We start from the raw sequence: 21,688 nt of genomic DNA on the forward strand, positions 1-21,688 counted from the left end.
AAAATAAAATAAAATAAAATAAAATAAAATAAAATAAAAAATAAAATAAAATAAAATAAAATAAAATAAAACTTCCATTAGCCCTTTCACTTCCCACAAGGGCTCTGTGAGGTCCGTGCTCAGTATCCCGCTTGCGCTTGCGGGCGAAGAAACGGGGGGCAGGGAGGTGGGAGATGGAGGAGGTGGTATGCACACCCTGGTTGTTCTGCTGCTCCGGCTACACCATTTATCCAGGTGATAACCTGGATCGTTCCGGCCAGATTCAGGGATAGAATCAGACTCCTGAACCACTCCACTGACTGAATCCACCGGAAATTTCTTTGGCTCACACAGTTTGTTTATTTCCAGTTGTTTTCTTCTCTTATCAAGCAATGATTTACTGTTCCCTGCATTGTTGTGAAGTAGCCTGAACATTTATAGAATTCAACAGCCATTCTGAGTACTTTTCATTTACTAAATAATGAGTCTTTAATTACTGGCTGACTTAAGCTGGTTTTCAAAGAGTCATAGTGTTAACTGCCAGCTGTCTCCCACAATAATGGACAAGAATAGAGTTCTATTTTATTTTACTTTATTTTCTTTTTTGTTAATTCAAGACCTCTCTCAGAGGAGAGTATATCACCCACATAACTTCCTTGACACTTTGTACTTCAAATAGATGAATTCCTTCCCAGCCTGGAAAGCCGCCAAATCTCTCAATCGACATGTTCTCCGAATAATATATTTCATGTATGAGGATGATGCCAGGTGCAAGAGGATTTGATAAAAGAGCCTTTGAACTTTAAAATGATACAAAACATTTCCCTTCTTAAGAAACTTTAATAAATTAAGTAAAAGGCTCTGTGTGAAACTTTTTATGTTCAATTCAGCTTCAGCTACACATTTTAATAGATTATTCCATTGGTATGTCAGCGGTGAGCTAAGCAGTACATAATTCCGAGTGAAATCTACCCAGTGGCTGAGCCCCTTCCTTCCACCTGAAATGTCCTGCAAACCTCCAGAGAGCCTCTAAATTCTAGGATTGGACTGGTGAACCCACTGGGTGATTCAGAAGCTAAGATTTATTGTTTTCAGGTGCATGGTGTCCCTTTTCCTGATGAAGTTTTCAGATCAAACAGGTGCTAACTTCTTTATCTCACATTCAGGATACAGTGCAGATCCTTTCAGTGACGTTTCGATGCATTTGCTCTGTTTGCATAGATCAAATGCATTCTCCTAGCCCTGTTTAGAACTATGTAAAAGCTTGCGCTGACCTGAGAAGAACCATAGGACATAGGCTCTGTGCTGGGAAATAGCACATTCTTTATTTTTCTTTCCTAAATATGCTTTTCTTTAGAAACAAAACAAATCTCACTGATTTTAAACAGACTTTCAGGTCTGCAGAGGGAGGAAAGCAGCAATCTCTTACTCTAAGTGGTTGAATAAAATTCCTGGATATTTTGAATATTAAAGCCGTTTGAATAATGTTATCATTTTTATGCAGGCCTTATCTAAATAGAATGTCATGCCTATCCTTTTAAAATGATGAAAACAAAAAATTTAATCTTCCACTAAAATTCTGTATACTTCTTCCAGCTGTCATTGCATATTTTCCACGGTAGATGGTCACATTTCTAACTGGATAGTTTAATTCCGAACAAGCAGTAGTTGCCATACATTCAGGCTCTATTTAATTTAGTGGATTAGGCCTCACAGCTGTACTCAGAGATGTACTTAAAAGAGTGATCTTTAACAGGGAATAGGTGTCATTGTCTTTAAGAGATGACAGATGTATAAGCCACAGAAGGTTTGGAAAGATCCAGAAGAAAACTTGGGGCCTTGTGCATTTAAACCTGACACATATCCCAGTATGCCAATATGTTCAGAGTGTCAGAGCAGTCATTTATAAACAAACTGTCCTGTAGACAAAGAGTTTGTTTCTATATTGAATAGTAAACTGAAATTATCAATAAGCATCTTCTGCCTTCTGCCTATGTGAAGCCAGAACATGCTAATTGATAGAAGCGAAGCTATTCAGGGGCTTCATAGTTTGGAGAGGCCTCAGTTTTTCGGGCAAAAAACTTCATGGGTGTCGGAGAGATTCTCTGTACCCATCCCCCTCACCCCTCTACCTTCACCCCAGGGCTCTTGTTCTGAAGGTCAAATAACTTGGGTGTCAGGGGGTTCTCTATAAACTCCTTGGAGCAGCAGCACGTGCACGCGACTCTTCTTACTCTCACCTCTCCTGGGTCACTCACCCTGGTTTTCAGAAAAAGGATTGCTCCTCCTCCATGAGTTATCAAATGAGTAGTGTACACATGTACAGTTGCACATCCACATAAGCAAATTGTGTGTGCGTGTGCGTGTGTGCGTGCGCGTGGGCACGTGCTCACGCACGGGTATAAAATCTTCAGAGGCTGCTCCTGTCTTTTGTGGAGCCCCTTGCAGAGAGGATTTAAATGACAGATTTTGCTCTGATAACTAAAGGGTGCTTTTTTCCACTTCTGGTCCCGGAGAAATGTTTTTCAAGGTCACTCACTAAGAGTCAGGTCAAGTTCTAAAGCAGATGACGGCGTTAGGATTGGTTGGCAATTGCAAATGGCAAGCAGGGTCCATCCATTTTTCATGAAGTTGTAATTAACACACTGCCTGCCTCCCACAGGGTCAACCTTTGGGAATGAAGACCAGCCGGCTCTGAAGGCAGCTCTGCCTTCCAAAGACACACCCAAGGGGGCCAGCCGGGCGGCCCCTCCAGCATCCTCCAGCGTGACAACACCCCGCAGGAGTTTGCTTCCGGCGCCAAAATCTACAGCTACGCCTGCTGGTAAGACTGTGTGCTTTGGGGAAGCTCCACGGTGGAGTGCCTTTTCCGCATTAAAAAGTCTTTTCAGGGGCGCCTGGGTGGCACAGCGGTTGAGCGTCTGCCTTCAGCTCAGGGCGTGATCCTTGCGTTATGGGATCGAGCCCCATATCAGGCTCCTCTGCTATGAGCCTGCTTCTTCCGCACTCACTCCCCCTGCTTGTGTTCCCTCTCTCGCTGGCTGTCTCTATCTCTGTCGAATAAATAAATAAAATCTTTAAAAAAAAAAAAAGTCTTTTCAGAGCCCCCGTGTACATCAGTTATTTAGATGGGATGATAGATGAGTTTCAAATGGCATTTAAAATTAATAATAACAATATGCCACCATTTTCAAGGTACTTTCTTATATTCGGATGTTTAAATTCTCACAACTGTCACTCCTCCCCCAGCTGGTAACCCATTGAATCATACAGTTTGATTGCAAGAAAAAAAAATAAGTCAAGCTATTTTAGGTAGATTGGCATTTGGCTCTGGAGTCCTGTGTTGATGAAATCACTGGAAGGACCATAGGACCAAGGAGTGAGTCATGGAACCCCGCAGGAGCTGCTGCCTCTGTAAGGGTCTGGGAGTTCTGTTCCCCACCTCTGGCTCCAGGCTCATGCCACCAAAGCTGGGATCCAGGGAGCAGCAGCTACGTTAGAAGGGCTCCAGAACCAAGCTGTGTCTGCTAGACCCAGGCCAGCAGAAGGGATGTCCCACCCCTCCACACCCATGAAGCTAGTGATCTAAAGCAGGGCAGTCAGCTGGTGTGAAGGTGTACCAAGTGAAGATGCTTGTCAAGGCAGCGTACGTGTGGCCCCCATCTCACCCAAGGACGTCTGTGTTTGTCTGCGAGGTGCCCAAGCTTGAAATTCTGAGCCATCCATCTTCTGCACAATGAGAAAGTGCGCGAAGAGGAAGAGAGGATGTGTGTTGAGCCCTAATCCACTGTAGAAAGTTTATCCATATTGGTATCTATTCTTCCATATTTTTCATCCATGCTCAAACAATCACATGCCAACATACATACATGGTTATGTGAATTTCTAAAACTGAGAATTTATTATACCCATTTTTCTACATGTTACTTTCTTTATTCAAAGAGTACATCATAGAAATACCTTCAAATCATGGCATGGCTCATTCTTTTCAGTGGCTGCCTGGTGTGGATATACCATGATGTATTCAACCATTCCCCACTGTGGGCATTCACTCGGTAACTAGCGTGCCCCCGCGAACAGTGCTTCAGCAAACGGCCTTGAACGAGAGGTGTTCTGTCTACGGGATTGATTCCCGGGAATGGATAGCTGTGTTGATGCATTAATAGGCATCACTAGATTCCTTCTCAAACATGCTGCAGGGTTTCATGTGTCTGCCCATATCCCTGCTAGGAATAGGTATGATCCCTTTTTAGAACTTCTGTCCATCTGATGGGAGTAAAATACTATCTCAATGTTCATTAAATTTGCATTTCCCTGACCTTGAGACTAGCTGGAGCCCCTTGCTCTAGGATGCAGTAACAGCTTGTAATCCTCTTTCGTAAGACTTAAATTACTTGTTTTATTCTTCCTCAACGGAAGGAAACCTCTGGGAGCCAGTGACTATGTCTGTGTTGTTTTAGCACAGTATCCCCACTGCCTGCCATAGTGATCTATAGTGATCCTTACATCTATTTGTTAATGGTTGGATACATCAACCACTGAATCTATGAATGCCGCATGGCATTTGAATCTTTCAGTTCCAGTTTATTAACAGTTTGACCTTGGTTGAAATAGAAAATAATTAGGCAAGTTTAAGGGAAGTTAAAATACAGATGTTAAATCAACCCTATAGGCAAGTTTCTCAAATTTTAGTGCATTAGAATCACCTGTCAGGCTTGTTAAAACATGGATCAGTGGGCCTTATCCCTGGAGTATCTCATTCAGTAATTAATAATAATAATTAATATTATTTATATCTGTATATACATATATAATGTCCCTATTGTTTAGGAAAAAGGTAGTCTACTCTATATACTTTTCTCTGCCTTGCTTTTATCACGTAATGATATGCCCTCAAAATCACCTTCTAGTAATACACATTTTCTCATTCAGTAGGTCGGGTGGGGCCTGAGAATTTGCATTGCTAACGAATTCCCAGGTGACGCTGCAGCTGATTTAGGGATCATATTTTGTGAACCACTGCTGTAGAGAAATAGGCTAGGAATTTGGGCAGTTGTTCTTAGAAAAAGCCACATGAAAAGATAATTTAGGGGCGCCTGGGTGGCTCAGTCTGCTAAGCATCTGCCTTTGGCTCCGGTCATGATCTCAGGGTCCTGGGATCAAGTCCTGCATCGGGTTCCTTCCTCAGCAGGGAGCCTGCTTCTCCCTCCCTCTCTGCTGCCGCTCCCCCTACTTGTGCTCTCTCTCTCTCTCCTCTCAAATAAATAGGACTAAAAAAAAGAAAAAGAAAAGAAAAGATAATCTACCTTACTCATAAGAACAACAGTGTAAAGTAAAACAGCAATGGGCTATAATATCTCACCTAGCAGATTGGTGAGAATTCCAAAAGGTTGAAATTCCAAATTCTAAAATTCCAAAAGGTTGAAAACATCTGCTATTGGGAAGCTGCAGGGAAAGAGGTGCTCTCATACATTACCAGTGGGATATATCCTAGGATGCATCTTGTGCAGGGGAGTTTGGCATTATTTAATAAAATCACATGAGCTTCTTTGACCCAGCAGTCCCACCTCTAGGAATTTTTTCCAAAGGTAGACTAGCAAAAATAAAGGGCACAAAATTGCCCAGATTGTGATCTCTAAATACATTTCCCATTAGAGGGAGATAGGGATCCTTGAAGAAATGGCTGGTTCCAGGTCCAGGGCAGGAGCTGTAGGTCCCAGAGCATCTTGCCTTGCCAGAAAGCCAAGAAGAATTCAAAGACTACTAGAGTTATATCAAAACGACTCAAGTGTCAAACTGAATAAGCTCCTACTGATTAAAAAAAAAAGTTTGAATATCAACAAGATTCATAACAGCGACAGTGGATTAATATTCACCAAAATATATGTGTATCCACGAGGGCGTAATGATACAAAAGATAAGCAGAAACTAGTCACTTTGGAGGATGCTAGGAAAGCACCTGTTATTTTGAAAGCTGGTAAATAAGGAAAATAATAAAACATTTCAGCTTCTGTTCAGTCTGTACCTCAAGACAACCAAATACTTGATGAAGGGACGTTTCTTTTATAAAAGTATTCTAGTTAACAAGACAGGATAGCATATCTTTTCACAGCTTCTAGTGGATCAGTGGTGAAGGCAATGAAAGATACAATTGGAAGATAAAACTGGGCATTATAAACTGCTGATGAAAATATATACATTATCTGTGAATTGGTTGTGGGGGCAAAATGAATCTGAACTAGCTTCTAGATCTAACTACTAATTTACTGGAAATACGAGGACAGAGAAGCATGTTAAACAGCACCACGGAAATAGAATTAGCAGACCCCAACAGTGGGAAACGCAATAGGACAAACCCATTTTCACAACAACAACAAAAAAATGTAAAAAAAGAGAGGCAAAAAACGATTTGGGGGGTAAAAAGAAGTGGAGGGGGAATGCAAAGTATGGATCTTGTTTTGGATCCCAATTCAAATAAATACACCCCCCAAATTTTTTTCAAATATGACTGAGGAAATGTGAATCTATTGCTAATATTTTAAATATGACGTCGCAATTGTGGTTATGTTTTTAAGAAGTCATATTTTAGACATTCGCACATTTGCTTCAAACTAACTAGGATGATGGCAGGTGGAGTCAGTGTATTTACAGAAGATGAAACAGCATTGACCATATATTGCTCATTGTTGAAGCTGATTAATAGAATACATTAAACTAGTCTCTTGACTAGTGTATATTGAAAGTGTTATGTAATAACGTGGCAAAATGTGTTGAAAGAGTGGTTGTTATAGTTGAAGTACAGTTAAATGGGAATCAGTTACATCAGGTGTGGAGGAGAGAAGGAAAGATAGCGACAGTATTTAGGCCCATAGAATTTCATTATTTTTTCAAATATTTCAGCTATGTAAGAGATTTTTGAAAGCCATGTGATCTTGATAACAGGAATTCTCTCCACTTTGTATTACTTTATAAAAACACCTTAATGTACTGAATTTAATTTTATCCTCACAAAAACTCTGAGAGGTAGGGAGAAAAAATATTATTTTACAAATTACGGATTGGCAAACCAAGACTCAGGATGTGAAACAATAAATTGTGAAAAGATAAATTCTGTCATTGAATTTTAGCTCTGCATTTATTCCATTTGTTTGAATTTCTAAGTTAAATAAAACCTAGTTTCAAAAGCAAAATCAGCTTTCACATTGCCTTGTGTCATCAAGCTACTTAAAAAGCAGAAAGTAGGCATGCAGATTACAATTAAATCCCAAATAATAGGATTTCTTGGGACTCTAAGGTGTGTGGGTATCTTAATTACTGAGATAATGTCAACCCTGGTTTTAACCCATGTTATTGGAAACATTTCTAAACTGCAATGTTTTGCTTCTTTCCCTTGGTGATTCCAGGCTAATGATGGCAGAGCTCTTGTATCTTTGGGTCATCTGCTTAATTACTGTCATCCACAATTGTAGATCCAACACATACCCATAGTAGAACATACCCAGGGAGTACTTGGGCTGTTGCCTTTCACCTAGATTTCTGATGTGAGTGACTTTTTTCTGGTTCATTCATTCAGGAAACATCAAAGTGCTTATTTTAAGCCTTAAGGTGACTTGGATTCAAGGATAATTAAAACAGTTCTACTTTTTAAGAAGTTCACAATAAGGTAAACAGTTATGAACTATTAGAGTGAGAGCAAGAGATCTATAATCTTATCAGTGGGATTCCAGTTAATTCTAGCAGACCAAGAATTCGTAGTAAAGTGGATTAAGAACCATGGCCTGAGAAACTTTAAATTAAATATAATAGGTTTTCATTATTTATTCATGTAATCACTTTCCCTTTATTTCTTTAATCATTTTCTAATTTATTTATTTAATTGCTTTCTGACTTCAGAAAAGATCCAAAGTAGCATTCAGTAAAGGGCACAGAGTAACACAGATTAAAGGATAAAACTTCAAGTAATACAAAAAGAAAATCCTGATAAAACTAGGCACAGGGTTTCCTGGCTACAAGAGCAAAAGAAGGAACACAGGGAAAAAAAGAAAAGAGTATGTCACTTCTTCAGAAAAGAGAAGCTCATTTCCTAGCACAAATTTTTAAGATTTTAAGATTTAATTCTGTGAATATAAAAAATATATATTAAACAACATAGTGGACAACAACTTTGTCTTAAACATATCTATTCTGATAATAAAATAATTAGAAAATAGTTCAAAATTTTGGAATAGGGAACGCCTTTCTAAACATGATATGAAACCTGGAGAGATGCGTGGGTGGCTTGGTCAGTTAAGTGTCTGCCTCCAGCTCAGGATCCCAGGTCCAGGGATCAAGTCTCAAGTTTGAAAACGTGGCAGCAAAGTGTCATATGAAAGCAAATAGGAAAAAAAACAGCTTAATTGGAAAAACAGGTAGAAGATATGAATGGGTAAATCATACAGAAGAAGTACAGAATAATAATCAATGGCCATAAACATATGAAAAGATGTTCAAAAGCACTAGTAACTAAATACATTTAGTGTTTTTTTAATGAGATACCATCTTTTTCATTTGGATTAGAAGAAATTAAAAAGGTTTATTATAGCCAGCATTAGTAAGAATATGGCTAATAAACACTATAGTAGCATTAATGGGAATAAAAATTTGAGTAAGCTTTTAGAGGGTCGTTTGTCATCTATGAAAATTTAAGTGTATATAATGTGTAATCCAATTTTTTTACTTCTGGGAATCTCTCACATGAAAATTCTTGTTCAGGCAGCAATGATGTAAGTAGAGGTACTTTTTTTTACAACATGACTTTAATACTAAACAATTGGAAATATTTAAATAAGCTATGATACATCTATTTACTAGATTGTTATGTAGTCTGTCAAAAGAATGAGACAGCTGTATATGAGTTATATGGAAGGATGTCCATAATACATTGTTAAAGGAAGAAAGCTGCAGAAAATCCCATTTTTGCCAAACCTGAAATAAAAATAATTCTTTTTTTAAATCTAAGCCTTTTTCTATATTTATAGAAAAGGTGTAGAAAGTATCATTTAAGTAGTTAACAGCTATTAGCAGTGTGGTGTCCAACTAAAGGAGAAGTTGGGATGAGAAGAAAATATTCATTTTTCGGTTTTATCTTCTTTCTGTATTATTAGAACTTTTCCATACATATTTTAATTTGGCACTAAAATATATTAAAATAATGCAGTAAAAATAGGATAATAATTTGTTCTGAGGAGAAAGCATGAAGAATACAGAAAAAATAAATAGAATATTTCGCAACTTCATTGTCCATGAATAGCCACTAATATATATCAGCATAGTTCCTTCCAGTCTTTTTTCTGTACAGGTAGGGAACTTTTTTCATACTTTGGTTGAAGATTTATATATATTTCTGGATCTTGCTTTCTCAGGTAACGTTATATCCCACGCAATTTCCAATGTCATGATAGATATATGAAAATGTTGCTTTTAATGATATTACAAAATCTTTAATTGCTTTACCCTAATTTGTAGAACTGTTTATCTCCTGTTCATTTGTTTTCAGTGTTTCAATATCATGAAACAATTAATTGCAGTAAACTTATTTTGCAAAAACGTATTTTGTTGGGGTTGTCAAGACCTCCCCCCCACCCCCGAAGCTTGATGATTTTCCTAGAGGTACTCACCGGACTCAGAGGTTGCTTTATTCATTGGTACACTTTATAGCAGTGAAAGGATCCAGAGTAAAAACAAAACAAAATAAAACAAAACAAACAAAAAACCAAAGGGAGAATGCTCGTGGAGCAAAGTCCAGAGGAAACCAGGCACACGCTGCCCAGAATCCCTTCAGTGGAATGTCACAGATGTATTTAATTCCTTCCACAATGATGTGTAATGGCATATCACCTGAACCTGATTGTCCAGGGCTTTTATTATGGATCAGTCACGGAGGTATGCCACCTGCTGAATGTGTAAACCATCTAGGCAAATTGGTAGAGTGTGACCCAGAGCTTCAGGCATGGAGAACACTCTGTCAGTCAGAACATTCCAAAAGCTCAGCTTCCAAGAGCTGACCAAGGGCTGGTCTATTAAAACAGGCCCTTCTTATATGCACCCCAATGTTCATAGCAGCATTGTCCACAATAGTCAAAGCGTGGAAGGAACCGAGATGCCCTTCAACAGATGACTGGATTAAGAAGTTGTGGTCCATATATACAATGGAATATTACTCAGCTATCAGAAAGAACGAATTTTCAACATTTGTTGCAACATGGATGGCCCTGGAGGAGATAATACTAAGTGAAATAAGTCAAGCAGAGAAAGACAATTATCATATGATTTCTCTCATCTATGGAACGTAAGAACTAGGAAGATCGGTAGGGGAAGAAAGGGATAAAGAAAAGGGGGGGGTAATCAGAAGGGGGAATGAAGCATGAGAGACTATGGGCTCTGAGAAACAAACTGAAGACTTCAGAGGGGAGGGGGGTGGGGGAATGGGATAGACCGGTGATGGGTAGTAAGGAGGGCACGTATTGCATGGTGCACTGGGTGTTATACGCAACTAATGAATCATCGAACTTTACATCGGAAACTGGGGATGTATTGTTTGGGGACTAACATAATATAATAAAAAAACATTAAAAAAAAAACTGGCCCTTCTTGAGAATGTGCAGGGTTTGAGCAGTCCAAGCCTGCTACCTTAACCCATTTCCACACATGCGTGTTCTTATGATAGAGTCCTAAAAGTGGAAATACTGAGTCACATTGGAATATGTCTTTACACATAGACATATTTTGACTTATAGCTATTTCTTATAGCCATAAATCAATTAGATCAATGATCAAAATTAAATAGGAGTTGAAGAGATTTTTTAAATTGAACCTAAAGTAACGTGATGTGTCTTTATGAAATCTACCTCAATAAGCAAGAGTTCAGAAAAGCCATAGAAGTAAATGATTAGCATATGCTAGTCTGTCTTTCCAAAATAAGACTTGTCTCGGTGTAATTTATGATGGCAAATAAGTTATATTAATTTGTTGTAAGTGTGGTATTCTGTTGCTAATTGGAAGGATCCAAAAGGGTTTCCGATACCAAGCATATAAATTACACAGTTGTTTTTTAAAGTCTTTTTTTCTGTTCTTTTCTTCCTTTTTAAAGATATATTTATCAATCAACCTCTACATACCATGCAGAACGCTTAGACATTTATATACTCTGTCTCATTTAATTCTAGAGTAGAATGAGGTTTGAAAAATTAAGTAACCACTTCCCACCCAGGGTCACGCAGCTTCTGTGTAGTAGAGCGGGAATCAGGCCAGGTCTGTCTGACTTTGAAACCTGCATACTTAACCTCTGTGCAATGCTCCTTAAACATTCTTACCTCAATGGAGGCCACTTAATTACATTTTATTGAATAACTACCATGGAACATTCTGTCTTAGAGACCAAGTTCTTCTTTGTAGGACAATGCTAGTGACCTCCCATAGAGTTTCTCAGACTGCCTACAGTAATTCTGTGGTCTACCCATGCCCTTCTTTCCCCGGGTTTTCAGACACAGGCTGAGAGCTAGTGAACTGTACTAAACATGGTTGGAGGTCTCAAATATGATCTACTCCCATAATATTGTCTTCCTGTTCAGTTAATAATGATCATTACCTCATAGACATCAGTGCAATAACAACAGAAATTTGTAGGTTGAATGCTAATGATTAAAAAAATATTGAACATCCTGGTGATGGGTGTGCAAAAGGAAGGTTCCCGAGAATTTTAGAAACTTAGCCTTGGTCTTTCAATAGTCCTTTTTCTCAAAATTTTCATGAAAAGTTTTTCTGTTGTTCATGTCAAATACAAAATCTCGAGAGTGCCTTGATCCCTATAATTTTACATCAATAGCTTCACCCGTTGCCTCTTCAAAATGGTTTGCAATTGTTGTAGCAAATAGGAAAATACTTTCAGTTGAAAATATTGATCTGAAGATAGATTACTTCTTCTGTCAATATGCCCTCTTATTCTGTGTTGTTGACATGATATATTATAGAAAATAAAATTACTTTATTCAGCCTAAGGTATGGAAGGATTTCCTATGGTTATATAGAAAATGAACAGTTGGTAGCTTTTGTCTGAGGGAAAAAAAAAGTCTGGGAATACTGAGGCTGTTACTCTATGAGCTACAGAAAGTCCACTTGTATTAAAAAATTCCATTTTATGACTTTAAAAACCAGTTGTTATTTCTGAATTAAATTCTACAAATTTAGGTATTTCTGAGCAGACTATCATTTAAAAATACAAGTATTTTGTCAACATTATTAAAGCGTGTTTACTGAGCCTTCGATGTGCATAAGGGCTCCCGTCACGTGGGCTCACACAGGTGCTTGTGCCATCCCTCTGGTCTGGCCAAACATCGTATCTCCTTTCTGAGCACATCTTAAATGAAGAGGTTGAGGAAGAGCTTGCTGAAGTAAGATATTCTGCTTTAGGAAAAAATAGGCCAGACAAAAGGATTGCTTTAGCTGCTACTGGAATCTTGGTTCTAGATGATTTGAGGATTAGTATTACCATAGCCTGTGATCTATGCTCTTTTAACAGAAATAGCTCCAAGAGCATGTTATTTTTCTGATAATGAAAGAGTCATGGCATTTCACAATGTGGAAGCTCAATGTTGATTCAGGAGTGTTCGGGAACCTCCCAGGAGTGGCCCCTGAAGGAGGGAAGTTCAAAGCAATTAGGCTACGCTGGGCTCTTCAGTATAGACAGTGTTATTGCTTTGTGTTGACTGTGTTCTCCCTGAGGCTGAGTCTCAGTTGCAAACACAGCTTCAACTTATTTGTCATTGTGAAGTCAACAGGGGAGCCAGCAATAGGTTGGGGATAGAGGAGTGTATAGCAGAGTAGAAGTGGTTAGAAAGAATCTTTGTTGGAGAAAAATAAAAGCAATAAATTTGAGACCATTCCTTTGCATGAGATCATGGAGACAGAAAAATATCTTGGGGATGATGTATGGAATGTCTGGAAAGAGGAGCTGTCCACTTCATCATTGCTGGGTGTCCTAGATGGCCTGTTTGCTGTTCTTTTTGGCTAGCAGTGGGGAGGTTCCTAGCCCCTTACAGCAGGCCAGGAAATGCTGTGAATCACGAGCTGTGACACTGGAGTCAACTCATAGCCATCTGAGGGAGTGAGGACAGGGGAAATTTGGTTGTGTGAGCATCCGCTCTTTCAACAAATATTTCCTGAGTCCCATCTTTGAGTTGAGTTCGTGCTGGATACTTGGGGAAATCATGATGTATGAGACAGACATTCTTTGTCCCTATGGATCCGAGGGTATAACAGGAGAGAAAAACATAGAACCTGTACTTAATGTTGAATTATTTAATTATAGTTATGCTAAGTGCTGTGAAAGGGAAATGAGTGTACAATGAAGGCATATTATGTAGACATAACATAGTATGCGGAAAACACGCAAACATAGACCTAAAGGATCACTCAAAGGTGCCAGACATCAGGGGTGGAGAATAGCATTCCATGCAGGTGAACCACAGCAGTTTCCTCTTGGTAAGTGTTAGAGGTTCCCAAGGCTCCCTCCCCCTAAAATCTTGGACTAGGGCTGCTAACAACTAGATCTGAAATTGAAAAGATATACACTCCTCTTTCCCCTCCCATGCCTTTTATGGAGGAACTTGCTAGCTGCGAAATAGTCAAAAGACCGCACGAGAAAGACATGGCACAGAAAATTGGCGACTGCTTCATCAGTCTCTGATTTTATTGCTGAGGCCACCTTGGTTTCAATCATTACACAAAAATTGTCCTGTAAGCAGTTCATTGGGAGAGTTTCATTTTTGTTAGTTTGTTTTTAGGGCTCTTGAGTTTAAAACTCTTAATAACCTCACCCGCTGTTGCCAATTTAGTGGTCTAGAGCGCCATTTAACAATGGTAATTAATTAAATGCCATGGAATGATCCAAGTAAGGGGAAAGAGACATTTGTCTTCCTCTGCTACATCTTTCAAATTCTTTCATTAAAATAACAAGAATATTGTAGGTGATTTGGGAAGCATTATGGGACAGCCCGTAGTCCCAGAGGAGAATGCATAAAATGCCATGACTCACCTTGCTATTAAGCCACCTGCAGGCTAGTGTGAAACCTTTTGTTTTGTGGTAGATCCTCAAAAGTAGGGCACAAAACCCAACTTTCAGTTAAGAGTATATACACGTATCTAAAAGGTTACGCACCTGGTATTTTGCCCACTCCGCTTGTCAGCCTCGAAGAGCTATGGGAGCTGGTCCAGCAGTAATTAATGCAGATGGTCTTTTAGAGCTGTGTTTCCCATTGTGAGTTCTGACATTTATGTGTTTCACAACTCTGCCTACTGTGCTATAAATGCATTGTTATGCAAATTGCTACCATGATGTTGTGCGATCTCTTAGCATGATCAACATGGAACTTTTAATTACATGTCAGTGTTTAAAACTTTTCATTTCTTTCCAGATTTGTATATTCTACTGGCTAACTTACATTGATGAAATGCCTTATACTAATTACGAGCTTCATGGAGAGTAGAAAAAAATGCAAATATAAGAAAGAGACAAATGCCGGTCATCCATTTTCTAAGATAACTGAAGAAAAATAGCATACTTCTTGGACATTACAAAGTCTTCGAATCTTTCATTTTTAAACCATTAATCAGCATAGTTGATTTGAGAACTACTTTGGGCCCCACACTGTATTAGTCAATAATCACCCAACCAGCCTAGTCCATAGGCATCTAAATCCCTCCCTCCCACCTCCCCCACTGCTGGCAGCAGGCTTTCACCTTTCTAAAGGCAAATCTAGTCCCCTTACTCCTCTGCTTAGGACCTTTGGTGGCTCCCCTTTACCTACAGGCACAGATCCAGACTCCACGTCTAACCGAACTAACGTGACTTTGCTCTTTGGTGAGTTACAGGCAGAGACTACACCAGGTGGAGCTGTGGCACAAAGTAGACTTTATTTGCAGCAAATAAAGAGATTGAGGGAGTAACTTACAAAGCCGTGACTCTCCAAGTGGGGCAAATAGGTTTCTTTTGTTTAGGTTTACGATAAATACGTAGAAAGGGGAGTTTAGTCCTTGCATGTAGAGATGGCCATAAGGTCTTGCATGCATACTTAGGAAACATGCCTATACAGGCATCATGTTTTGTATGAGCTTTGTGCGCTTCCTTGGGTGGAGATTTTAATATTATAATGAGGTAGAGGTAACTGTCAGACACCCTACGTTCCATCTGGCCCCCAGTGGTCGAGGCCACACGCCTAGGCCAGCCAGAGTTCTTCCCGTTGCTTGCCACTAAAACATAGGGTTGATGTTCCTGTGAAGAAGAAGGTGGGGAGGTCCACGGAGGTCTTGCTAGGGACGGTTTTAACCTCGTTAGCTCTGTGGGGTATGGTTTTACCTGGCCTGGCATAGACCCTTTCTGAGCTGTGCCTGCCTAACACTTCAGCCTTCTTTCTTTCACGCCACCACATTGCACCTCTGGTTTTCTGAGTAAGCCAAGACACTTTATGTCCCTGTGCCTTTCCTCATTCAAACTGTTCCCTCAGTGATGCCTTTCTCCTTGCCCTGCCCCTCCCAGTCACTTGCCAGACATCTGATTCTCATTCAAGATGACCATGTATTGATTTCTTAGCTATGATGAGTCCTTCACTAGCCTAGGTCTTGACCATCTTGATGACCACCACCGTCATCATGAGTGTGAGCTCTACAATTTATTGCCTAGTATTATGTGCTAGACTCTGCCCTAAGTGCTTTAAACTCATGCTCTTCCTAAACACCAGAGCAACACTGTGGAGTACCTTTCCTCATTTCTAAAGATGATGAAATGTGACTTTCCGCATGTCAGAGTTACTGTGTAGCCAACTCAAGATTTTAGTTGAGGTCTTCCTCCAAAGCCTCTTCTTTTTCTAATCCCCTACATTCATTTATCTATTGGAAGATTGGCTGATTAAATATGACATTGAGTAGGATGTAGGACTTTAGAATATGTAATACCATGAGACGATCAAGTAGAATTCCTCTTATAAAGGAAGTCATATTTGTTATGGAAGGGCTTGGAGGAAAGATGAGACCCCCAAGGAGCCTGAATGTGGTTAGAACTGTTCTTGTGTCGGATAAGGAAAAGCAATTTGCCTGAAACCATGTGTCATTTCATTTATTTATGGCTTCCCTGAGGTTTCCTCAGCCCCATTTTGAGAAGCCAGTATATGGCCACCAGAGACAGGACCCTGAAATACAGGGTCCTCTAGCTCAGGAGAAGCTCTGACTCTTGAACAGTCTACATGGCAGGGGAGAGCTGGGGAACGGATAAAAGCGGAATGTCTGATTATTCAGTATATGCATCTTAAACCAACGTGACAGTGTCATGCTGTGGATCCAAGCTGGGACAATGGGTTAAATATTATACAGGCCAAATCGAGGTGTGGCTCATTGATGAGCAATTATAGTACTCGTCACCACTTACTGAGTACTTACTGTATACTTAGCCATACTTGTCATCTCATTTTCTTCTCACTTATAGTCTATGATACACAGGTACTATTCTTAACCCTATTTTCTAGATTAGGAAGCTGGATTAGAGAAATCAAGTAATTTGCCCAAAGTAACAAAACCAGATGTCAGGGTTGATTTCAAGCCTGGGCAACAGACTGCAAGGCTCCCACTTGCACCCAGGGCCCATTTTGTAGCCCTGGCACTGGGTAATTCTGACAGTGATGGGCCTCCTCTCGTGGCAGCTGTGACCAGCACCACCGAGCAGAGGCTCAGCCTGCGCTGGCTGCCAGCATGCAGCACTGTTGTGCCATGACCTGGGGAAAAAAATGACACGTTCTAAGGGATAAAGAAAGGGGGGGTAATCAGAAGGGGGAATGAAACATGAGAGACTATGGATTATGAGAAACAAATTGAAGACTTCAGAGGGGAGGGGGGTGGGGGAATGGGATAGTCTGGTGATGGGTAGTAAGGAGGGCACGTATTGCACTGGGTGTTATATGCAACTAATGAATCATCGAACTTTACATCGGAATCCGGGGATGTACTGTATGGTGATTAACATAATATAATTTAAAAAATCATTAAAAAAAATGACACGTTCTAGGGCCTTTATTTAAAAATCAAAAAATTGGATTCTTTTTTTTAATTGGCTATACCTCTCTAGATTTTAAAAAACAAAAGCCACCTTGAACATATTTCTTTCTCTCTTTGTTCTAGTGAGTGGAACAACTTTATTAATAAGTTACAGTGAATTTCTTTCACGTAGAATGTGGATGGCAGAGGAACTAGGAAGTGAGCTTTGAAGTTAGACACAGATTCCGGTTGTGGTCACACCTTTAATGGCTGTGTGACCTTGATTTTATTTCTGAACCTTTCTGACCTCGGATACCTCATTGGAAAAAGGAGAATAATAGCAACTTCATTCACTAATGATTTCATACACCAGTACAGTGCTTGTAATCTACAGGTTCTAGACAAATATCTCTAATAATTATGTATTAACTTAATTGTTATTACTGCTAATAAGTACTGTTTTTCGGCATGCTTAATAAGTGCTTGGCATTATGTTAAGCATTTTTAATGCACTATACCATTGTATTCTTCCCTAGTGTTGGAGCTTACAGTTATTATTGCCCATTTTATACCTGAGGAAACAAAGCTCAGAGAGTTTAAGAAACCTGCCTGAGGTCACACAACTAAGCAAACAATAGAGCTGAGGGTCTGGGCCCTAAGCAGATATGCTAATATATGCTAAACAACCTCTTCCCCATGATGTCTTTTTCCTACTTCCTACTCCAGCTTCAAAATAATTGGTGTTTTTAACCACAGCTCCTAGTCTATAATGTCTACTCTCTCAATTATGAGTTAAACTACCAAATTAGCAGTCAGTTTCCATTTGAAAAATATTGTGGATGAATATTCTCATGAAAGATGATCATAACACATTAAGTTCTTTAAAAGGTTACAAGATTATATTGTAACTCCCACAAGTCAGCGCAAAACAAAGCAGGCAAAAAAGGAACAGAAGACTTGGCCAACATGCCACAAAAGAAAAATGTAAATGTTCCATTTATATATGAAGAGGGTGTTGAACTGCATTGGTAACCAGGAGAATGCAGTTCAAATCACAGTGGGATGTACACACATCAGAACGGGACCTCTTAGAATCTGACCTTCCCTATGGTGAAGATACAGTACAGGACAGATTCCCATATAGTCCGGCCAGGAAACAGGAAAATGGATGTAGCCCCTTTGGAAAACCGTGTGGCATTGTCTTGTAATGTTTGCACCTGCCTGACGTTAAGAATTCTGCATGTATATATATGAGAGCTGCACACAGGTGTCTCAGGAGACTCATACAAGGATGTTCAAAGGAGCATTGCTTGTAACCGCTAAAAACTAGAAGTGGTAGTACCTCAAACTTCTATCAGAACAAACAACTAACTACACTGTAATATGTGAACACCACAGATCACTATTTTGCAGTGACCATGGACTAGGGCAGCACAAATGTTACAACGTGTAGTACAAATTGCAAGACAGCAAAATAGTCACAGTATCGTCTCACTGATATAAAGTTTAAGACTTAGCCGACTTAAGGATATTGCTTAAGGGTGCATGTGGCATAGCAAAGGAAAGCAAGGAATCATGACCAAAAACAGCATGACAGTGGCTTCCCCAAGTGAGAAGGAAGAAGCCTGAGACATGAGGAGCTTTGAGTGCCATTAATGTCCGAATGTTCCAGTTCTTGACCTGTATAACAACTTCATGAGTGTTTGCTTTTAATTGCTTTTTAAACTATACAACTTTAATTGCTTGTTAAACTATACAACTAAGTTTTAAGTATTATATTTCACAATAAAAAGTGTTTAAAACTGTATTATAATATTAAGAAAAAATACATATACACATATAATGTGGTCCAAAATAATGCATTTCAATGAGTTCTCATAGGTTGTTGCTAGGTGAGAAAATGGCAGAAATGAGGAAAAATGGTATTTTCTCATTTTTCTACAATGAACATGTAACATTTTATAAAAATGGAAATAACGTATTTCCAAGTGATGACTGAGTCTTGATCTGCCACCTTAGCCAGAAAACTTAAACTCCATGCACTAGCAGCCAGTAACAGTTCAACCTCCTGTTTACTTTGTTTTTTTCACTGGCCATCATTCCATTCATTGGCCATTCAACCTCATTTATAATTTCGCATTTGTAAAAAAGAAAACGAAGTATATATGTAGCACATTAAGTATTTAACTGAACAGTGGTATTTTTTAGCCTTCCTTTGGATTTTCAGGGGAATTCAGAAATGCTGGGCGGAAACAGTGAGAATATGCATCTTGCTAGTAAAGTGGGAGTTGCTGGAAGGGCCAGAGACAAGGTAGGCTAGACCCAAGATGCAAACCTTTCAGTCTCATACTCCACCGTCCTGGCCCTGAGTGGGCTTGGCCCTATACCCCTTGTATCTTTGCACGTGATTCCTCCACCTGATTGTACTCTTTCCTTCTTGGCATTCTTCTGCATACTTCACATCTCAGCTCAAGAGTAACCTTCTTCAGGGAAACCCTACCTGACTTCTCCTGGGAGCTCCCAGAGAGAAATCTTTACTCAGGCCTCCAGGCTGGCACTTGCTACATTATCTTGTCAGTACTTATTTACATGTCCCACTAATCGGTGACTTTCAGGGGAAGGATTTTGTCTTTTCACCTTGAAATCTGCAACAGCTAATACCATATAAAGTACAATGGAGCCGCTCAATAAATACATGATGAATGAATGAATAAAGGAATGTGAGGGACCATTAAAGGAATGAATAGTTCAGAAAATAAGAAAGGACTGATGCAGCCTGTGGAATAAAAAAGCAGAATACTATCATGAGGGTACTAACTAGATGATGCTAGGGATTTTTATTTATATGCGGAAAATGTTAGCTCTGAAAAGCACAATTTTATTGCACCTTAAAATTAATGTGAAAGTAAATCATTAGGTTGCATGAGACAAATAATCCAGACCATTTCTTTCATTTGGGCTTACCTCACTAAAACTGCCACAATGGATAAAACCTTAATCTCTGTTTGTATAGTTTGAAAAATACAAAGTATTTTCCCCCCACAACTTACTTATTCACATCTTCTCAGCACCTAATAGATCATGCAGTGTCTTGATTCCCCAGGAGAGCTGGTTATTTTCTTCCCACAAATCCATCATATTCAGAGCTTTACTCATTTTGTTTCTAACAGTGTGTAAAGTGATTTCTCATTACTCACTTAAGACATGCCTGTTTATTATGTAGGGAGAGAGAAGTACAGGAGAAGAAATAAGATGAAGGAAATAAGAAGAGATTTCAAAATGTCAGGAATCTATCTAATCTGAAGGTTGATTTCATTTCCCACAGAGGAAGAACATAATTAGTTAGTAATAATAACCAACTCATTTGCGTATGAATATTTACTGAGTGGGCAATTCTCCTGTAATGTGTTGTCTAATGGGGAATATAGATGGGTAGAAGGTCTATAGCATAATAAAGTTGTAACCACAGAGCATAGTAGCCGTATAGAGACCTCTAGGTTGAGATCTGAAGGATAAGTTGGAGCAGATAACTGGAGATAAAGGGAGGAAGGAGACTGCTCCAAAGGAGCCAGATTTGGCATTTTATTACATGTGAAGAAGTGAGAGAAAGGGAGGAAAGGAGGATGAAATCAACATTTCTGGTTTAGCCCTAAAACACATTTCCTGAGAGAAGGCAGGACTGAGAAGAAGTTTTGTTAGGTGACAAGTTCAATTTCGGTTATCTTAAGTATCATGTGCATGGGAGATATCCAAAAAGAGACATTTATATATAGGATGGGTATGTGTGTGTGTTTAAATCTATCAATTGATTGATAGATATGAATTTGGAGTACAAATAATAGGAGTTCCATAAAAAGGAAACAGAGAAGTCAGAGGGGAGGAAATTGCCAAAATAACACTTCAAGAAATTTCCCAGAACTCATAGGATGAGGGTTTGCAGACTAAAAGAACCTATCAAGTGCCCAGTACAATTAATGGGAAAAGACCCACACCAAGGACATATCAGTATGAAATTCCAAACACTGGGGGAAAAGAAGAGACAACAAGAGCTTCCCAAGAGTGCAAACAGATCACATACAAAAGGTTGAAATTTATAATGGCATCAGACTCTTCAATAGCAGCCCTGCAAGCTGAACAAGAAATCCCTTCACAGTTCTGGGGAAATGATTACCATTTTAGAATTCTGAATTAAGTCGATCAATTATACGAAGAAATTTTCAGCCATGGATGATGTCAGATAATTTGCCTCTTATGTACATTTCTCTAGAACCTCAACAACGAAATGAGTTCTACCAGAATAAGGAAGCAGACCAAGAAAAAGGAAGACATGAGGTCCAGAAAAAAGGGACCCTACAAAGGAATTTCCCAGAATGATGATTAAGTGAGGTTTTAGGATGACAGCTCTGCAACAGTCATAGAAATTACCAGTCCAGAACAAAATGGAGAATTGAGGGTTTCAGGAAAATAAAATGGAACCTTTTATATGACTGTGAGAAGAGACTTGTGCTCTGATAGAGTGTTTTGGTGGAGAATTAGCAAAATATATATAGAAATCTAAGCAAACAAAAACCAAGGCAGTTATTAAATCCAGGGGAAACAAAAAGTCATACAAGTAAGAAAACTGCTCAATTGAGAATAATATTCATGTAAT

The 21,688-nt window shown here is 39.2% G+C and overlaps 1 protein-coding gene across 1 annotated transcript in view; it reads left to right on the forward strand.

Moving 5' to 3' along the window:
- The window catches only part of MTUS2 (microtubule associated scaffold protein 2), a 640,692-nt gene that overhangs the window by 460,466 nt on the left and 158,538 nt on the right, over positions 1 to 21,688 (forward strand). The window contains exon 9 of the mRNA XM_034665023.1: positions 2,642 to 2,803. Coding sequence (XP_034520914.1) covers positions 2,642 to 2,803 — 162 coding nt within the window. The remainder of the gene's footprint in view (positions 1 to 2,641; positions 2,804 to 21,688) is intronic.

The sequence above is a fragment of the Ailuropoda melanoleuca genome, chromosome 7 (genome assembly GCF_002007445.2).
Source record: "Ailuropoda melanoleuca isolate Jingjing chromosome 7, ASM200744v2, whole genome shotgun sequence".
Lineage (NCBI taxonomy): Eukaryota > Metazoa > Chordata > Mammalia > Carnivora > Ursidae > Ailuropoda > Ailuropoda melanoleuca.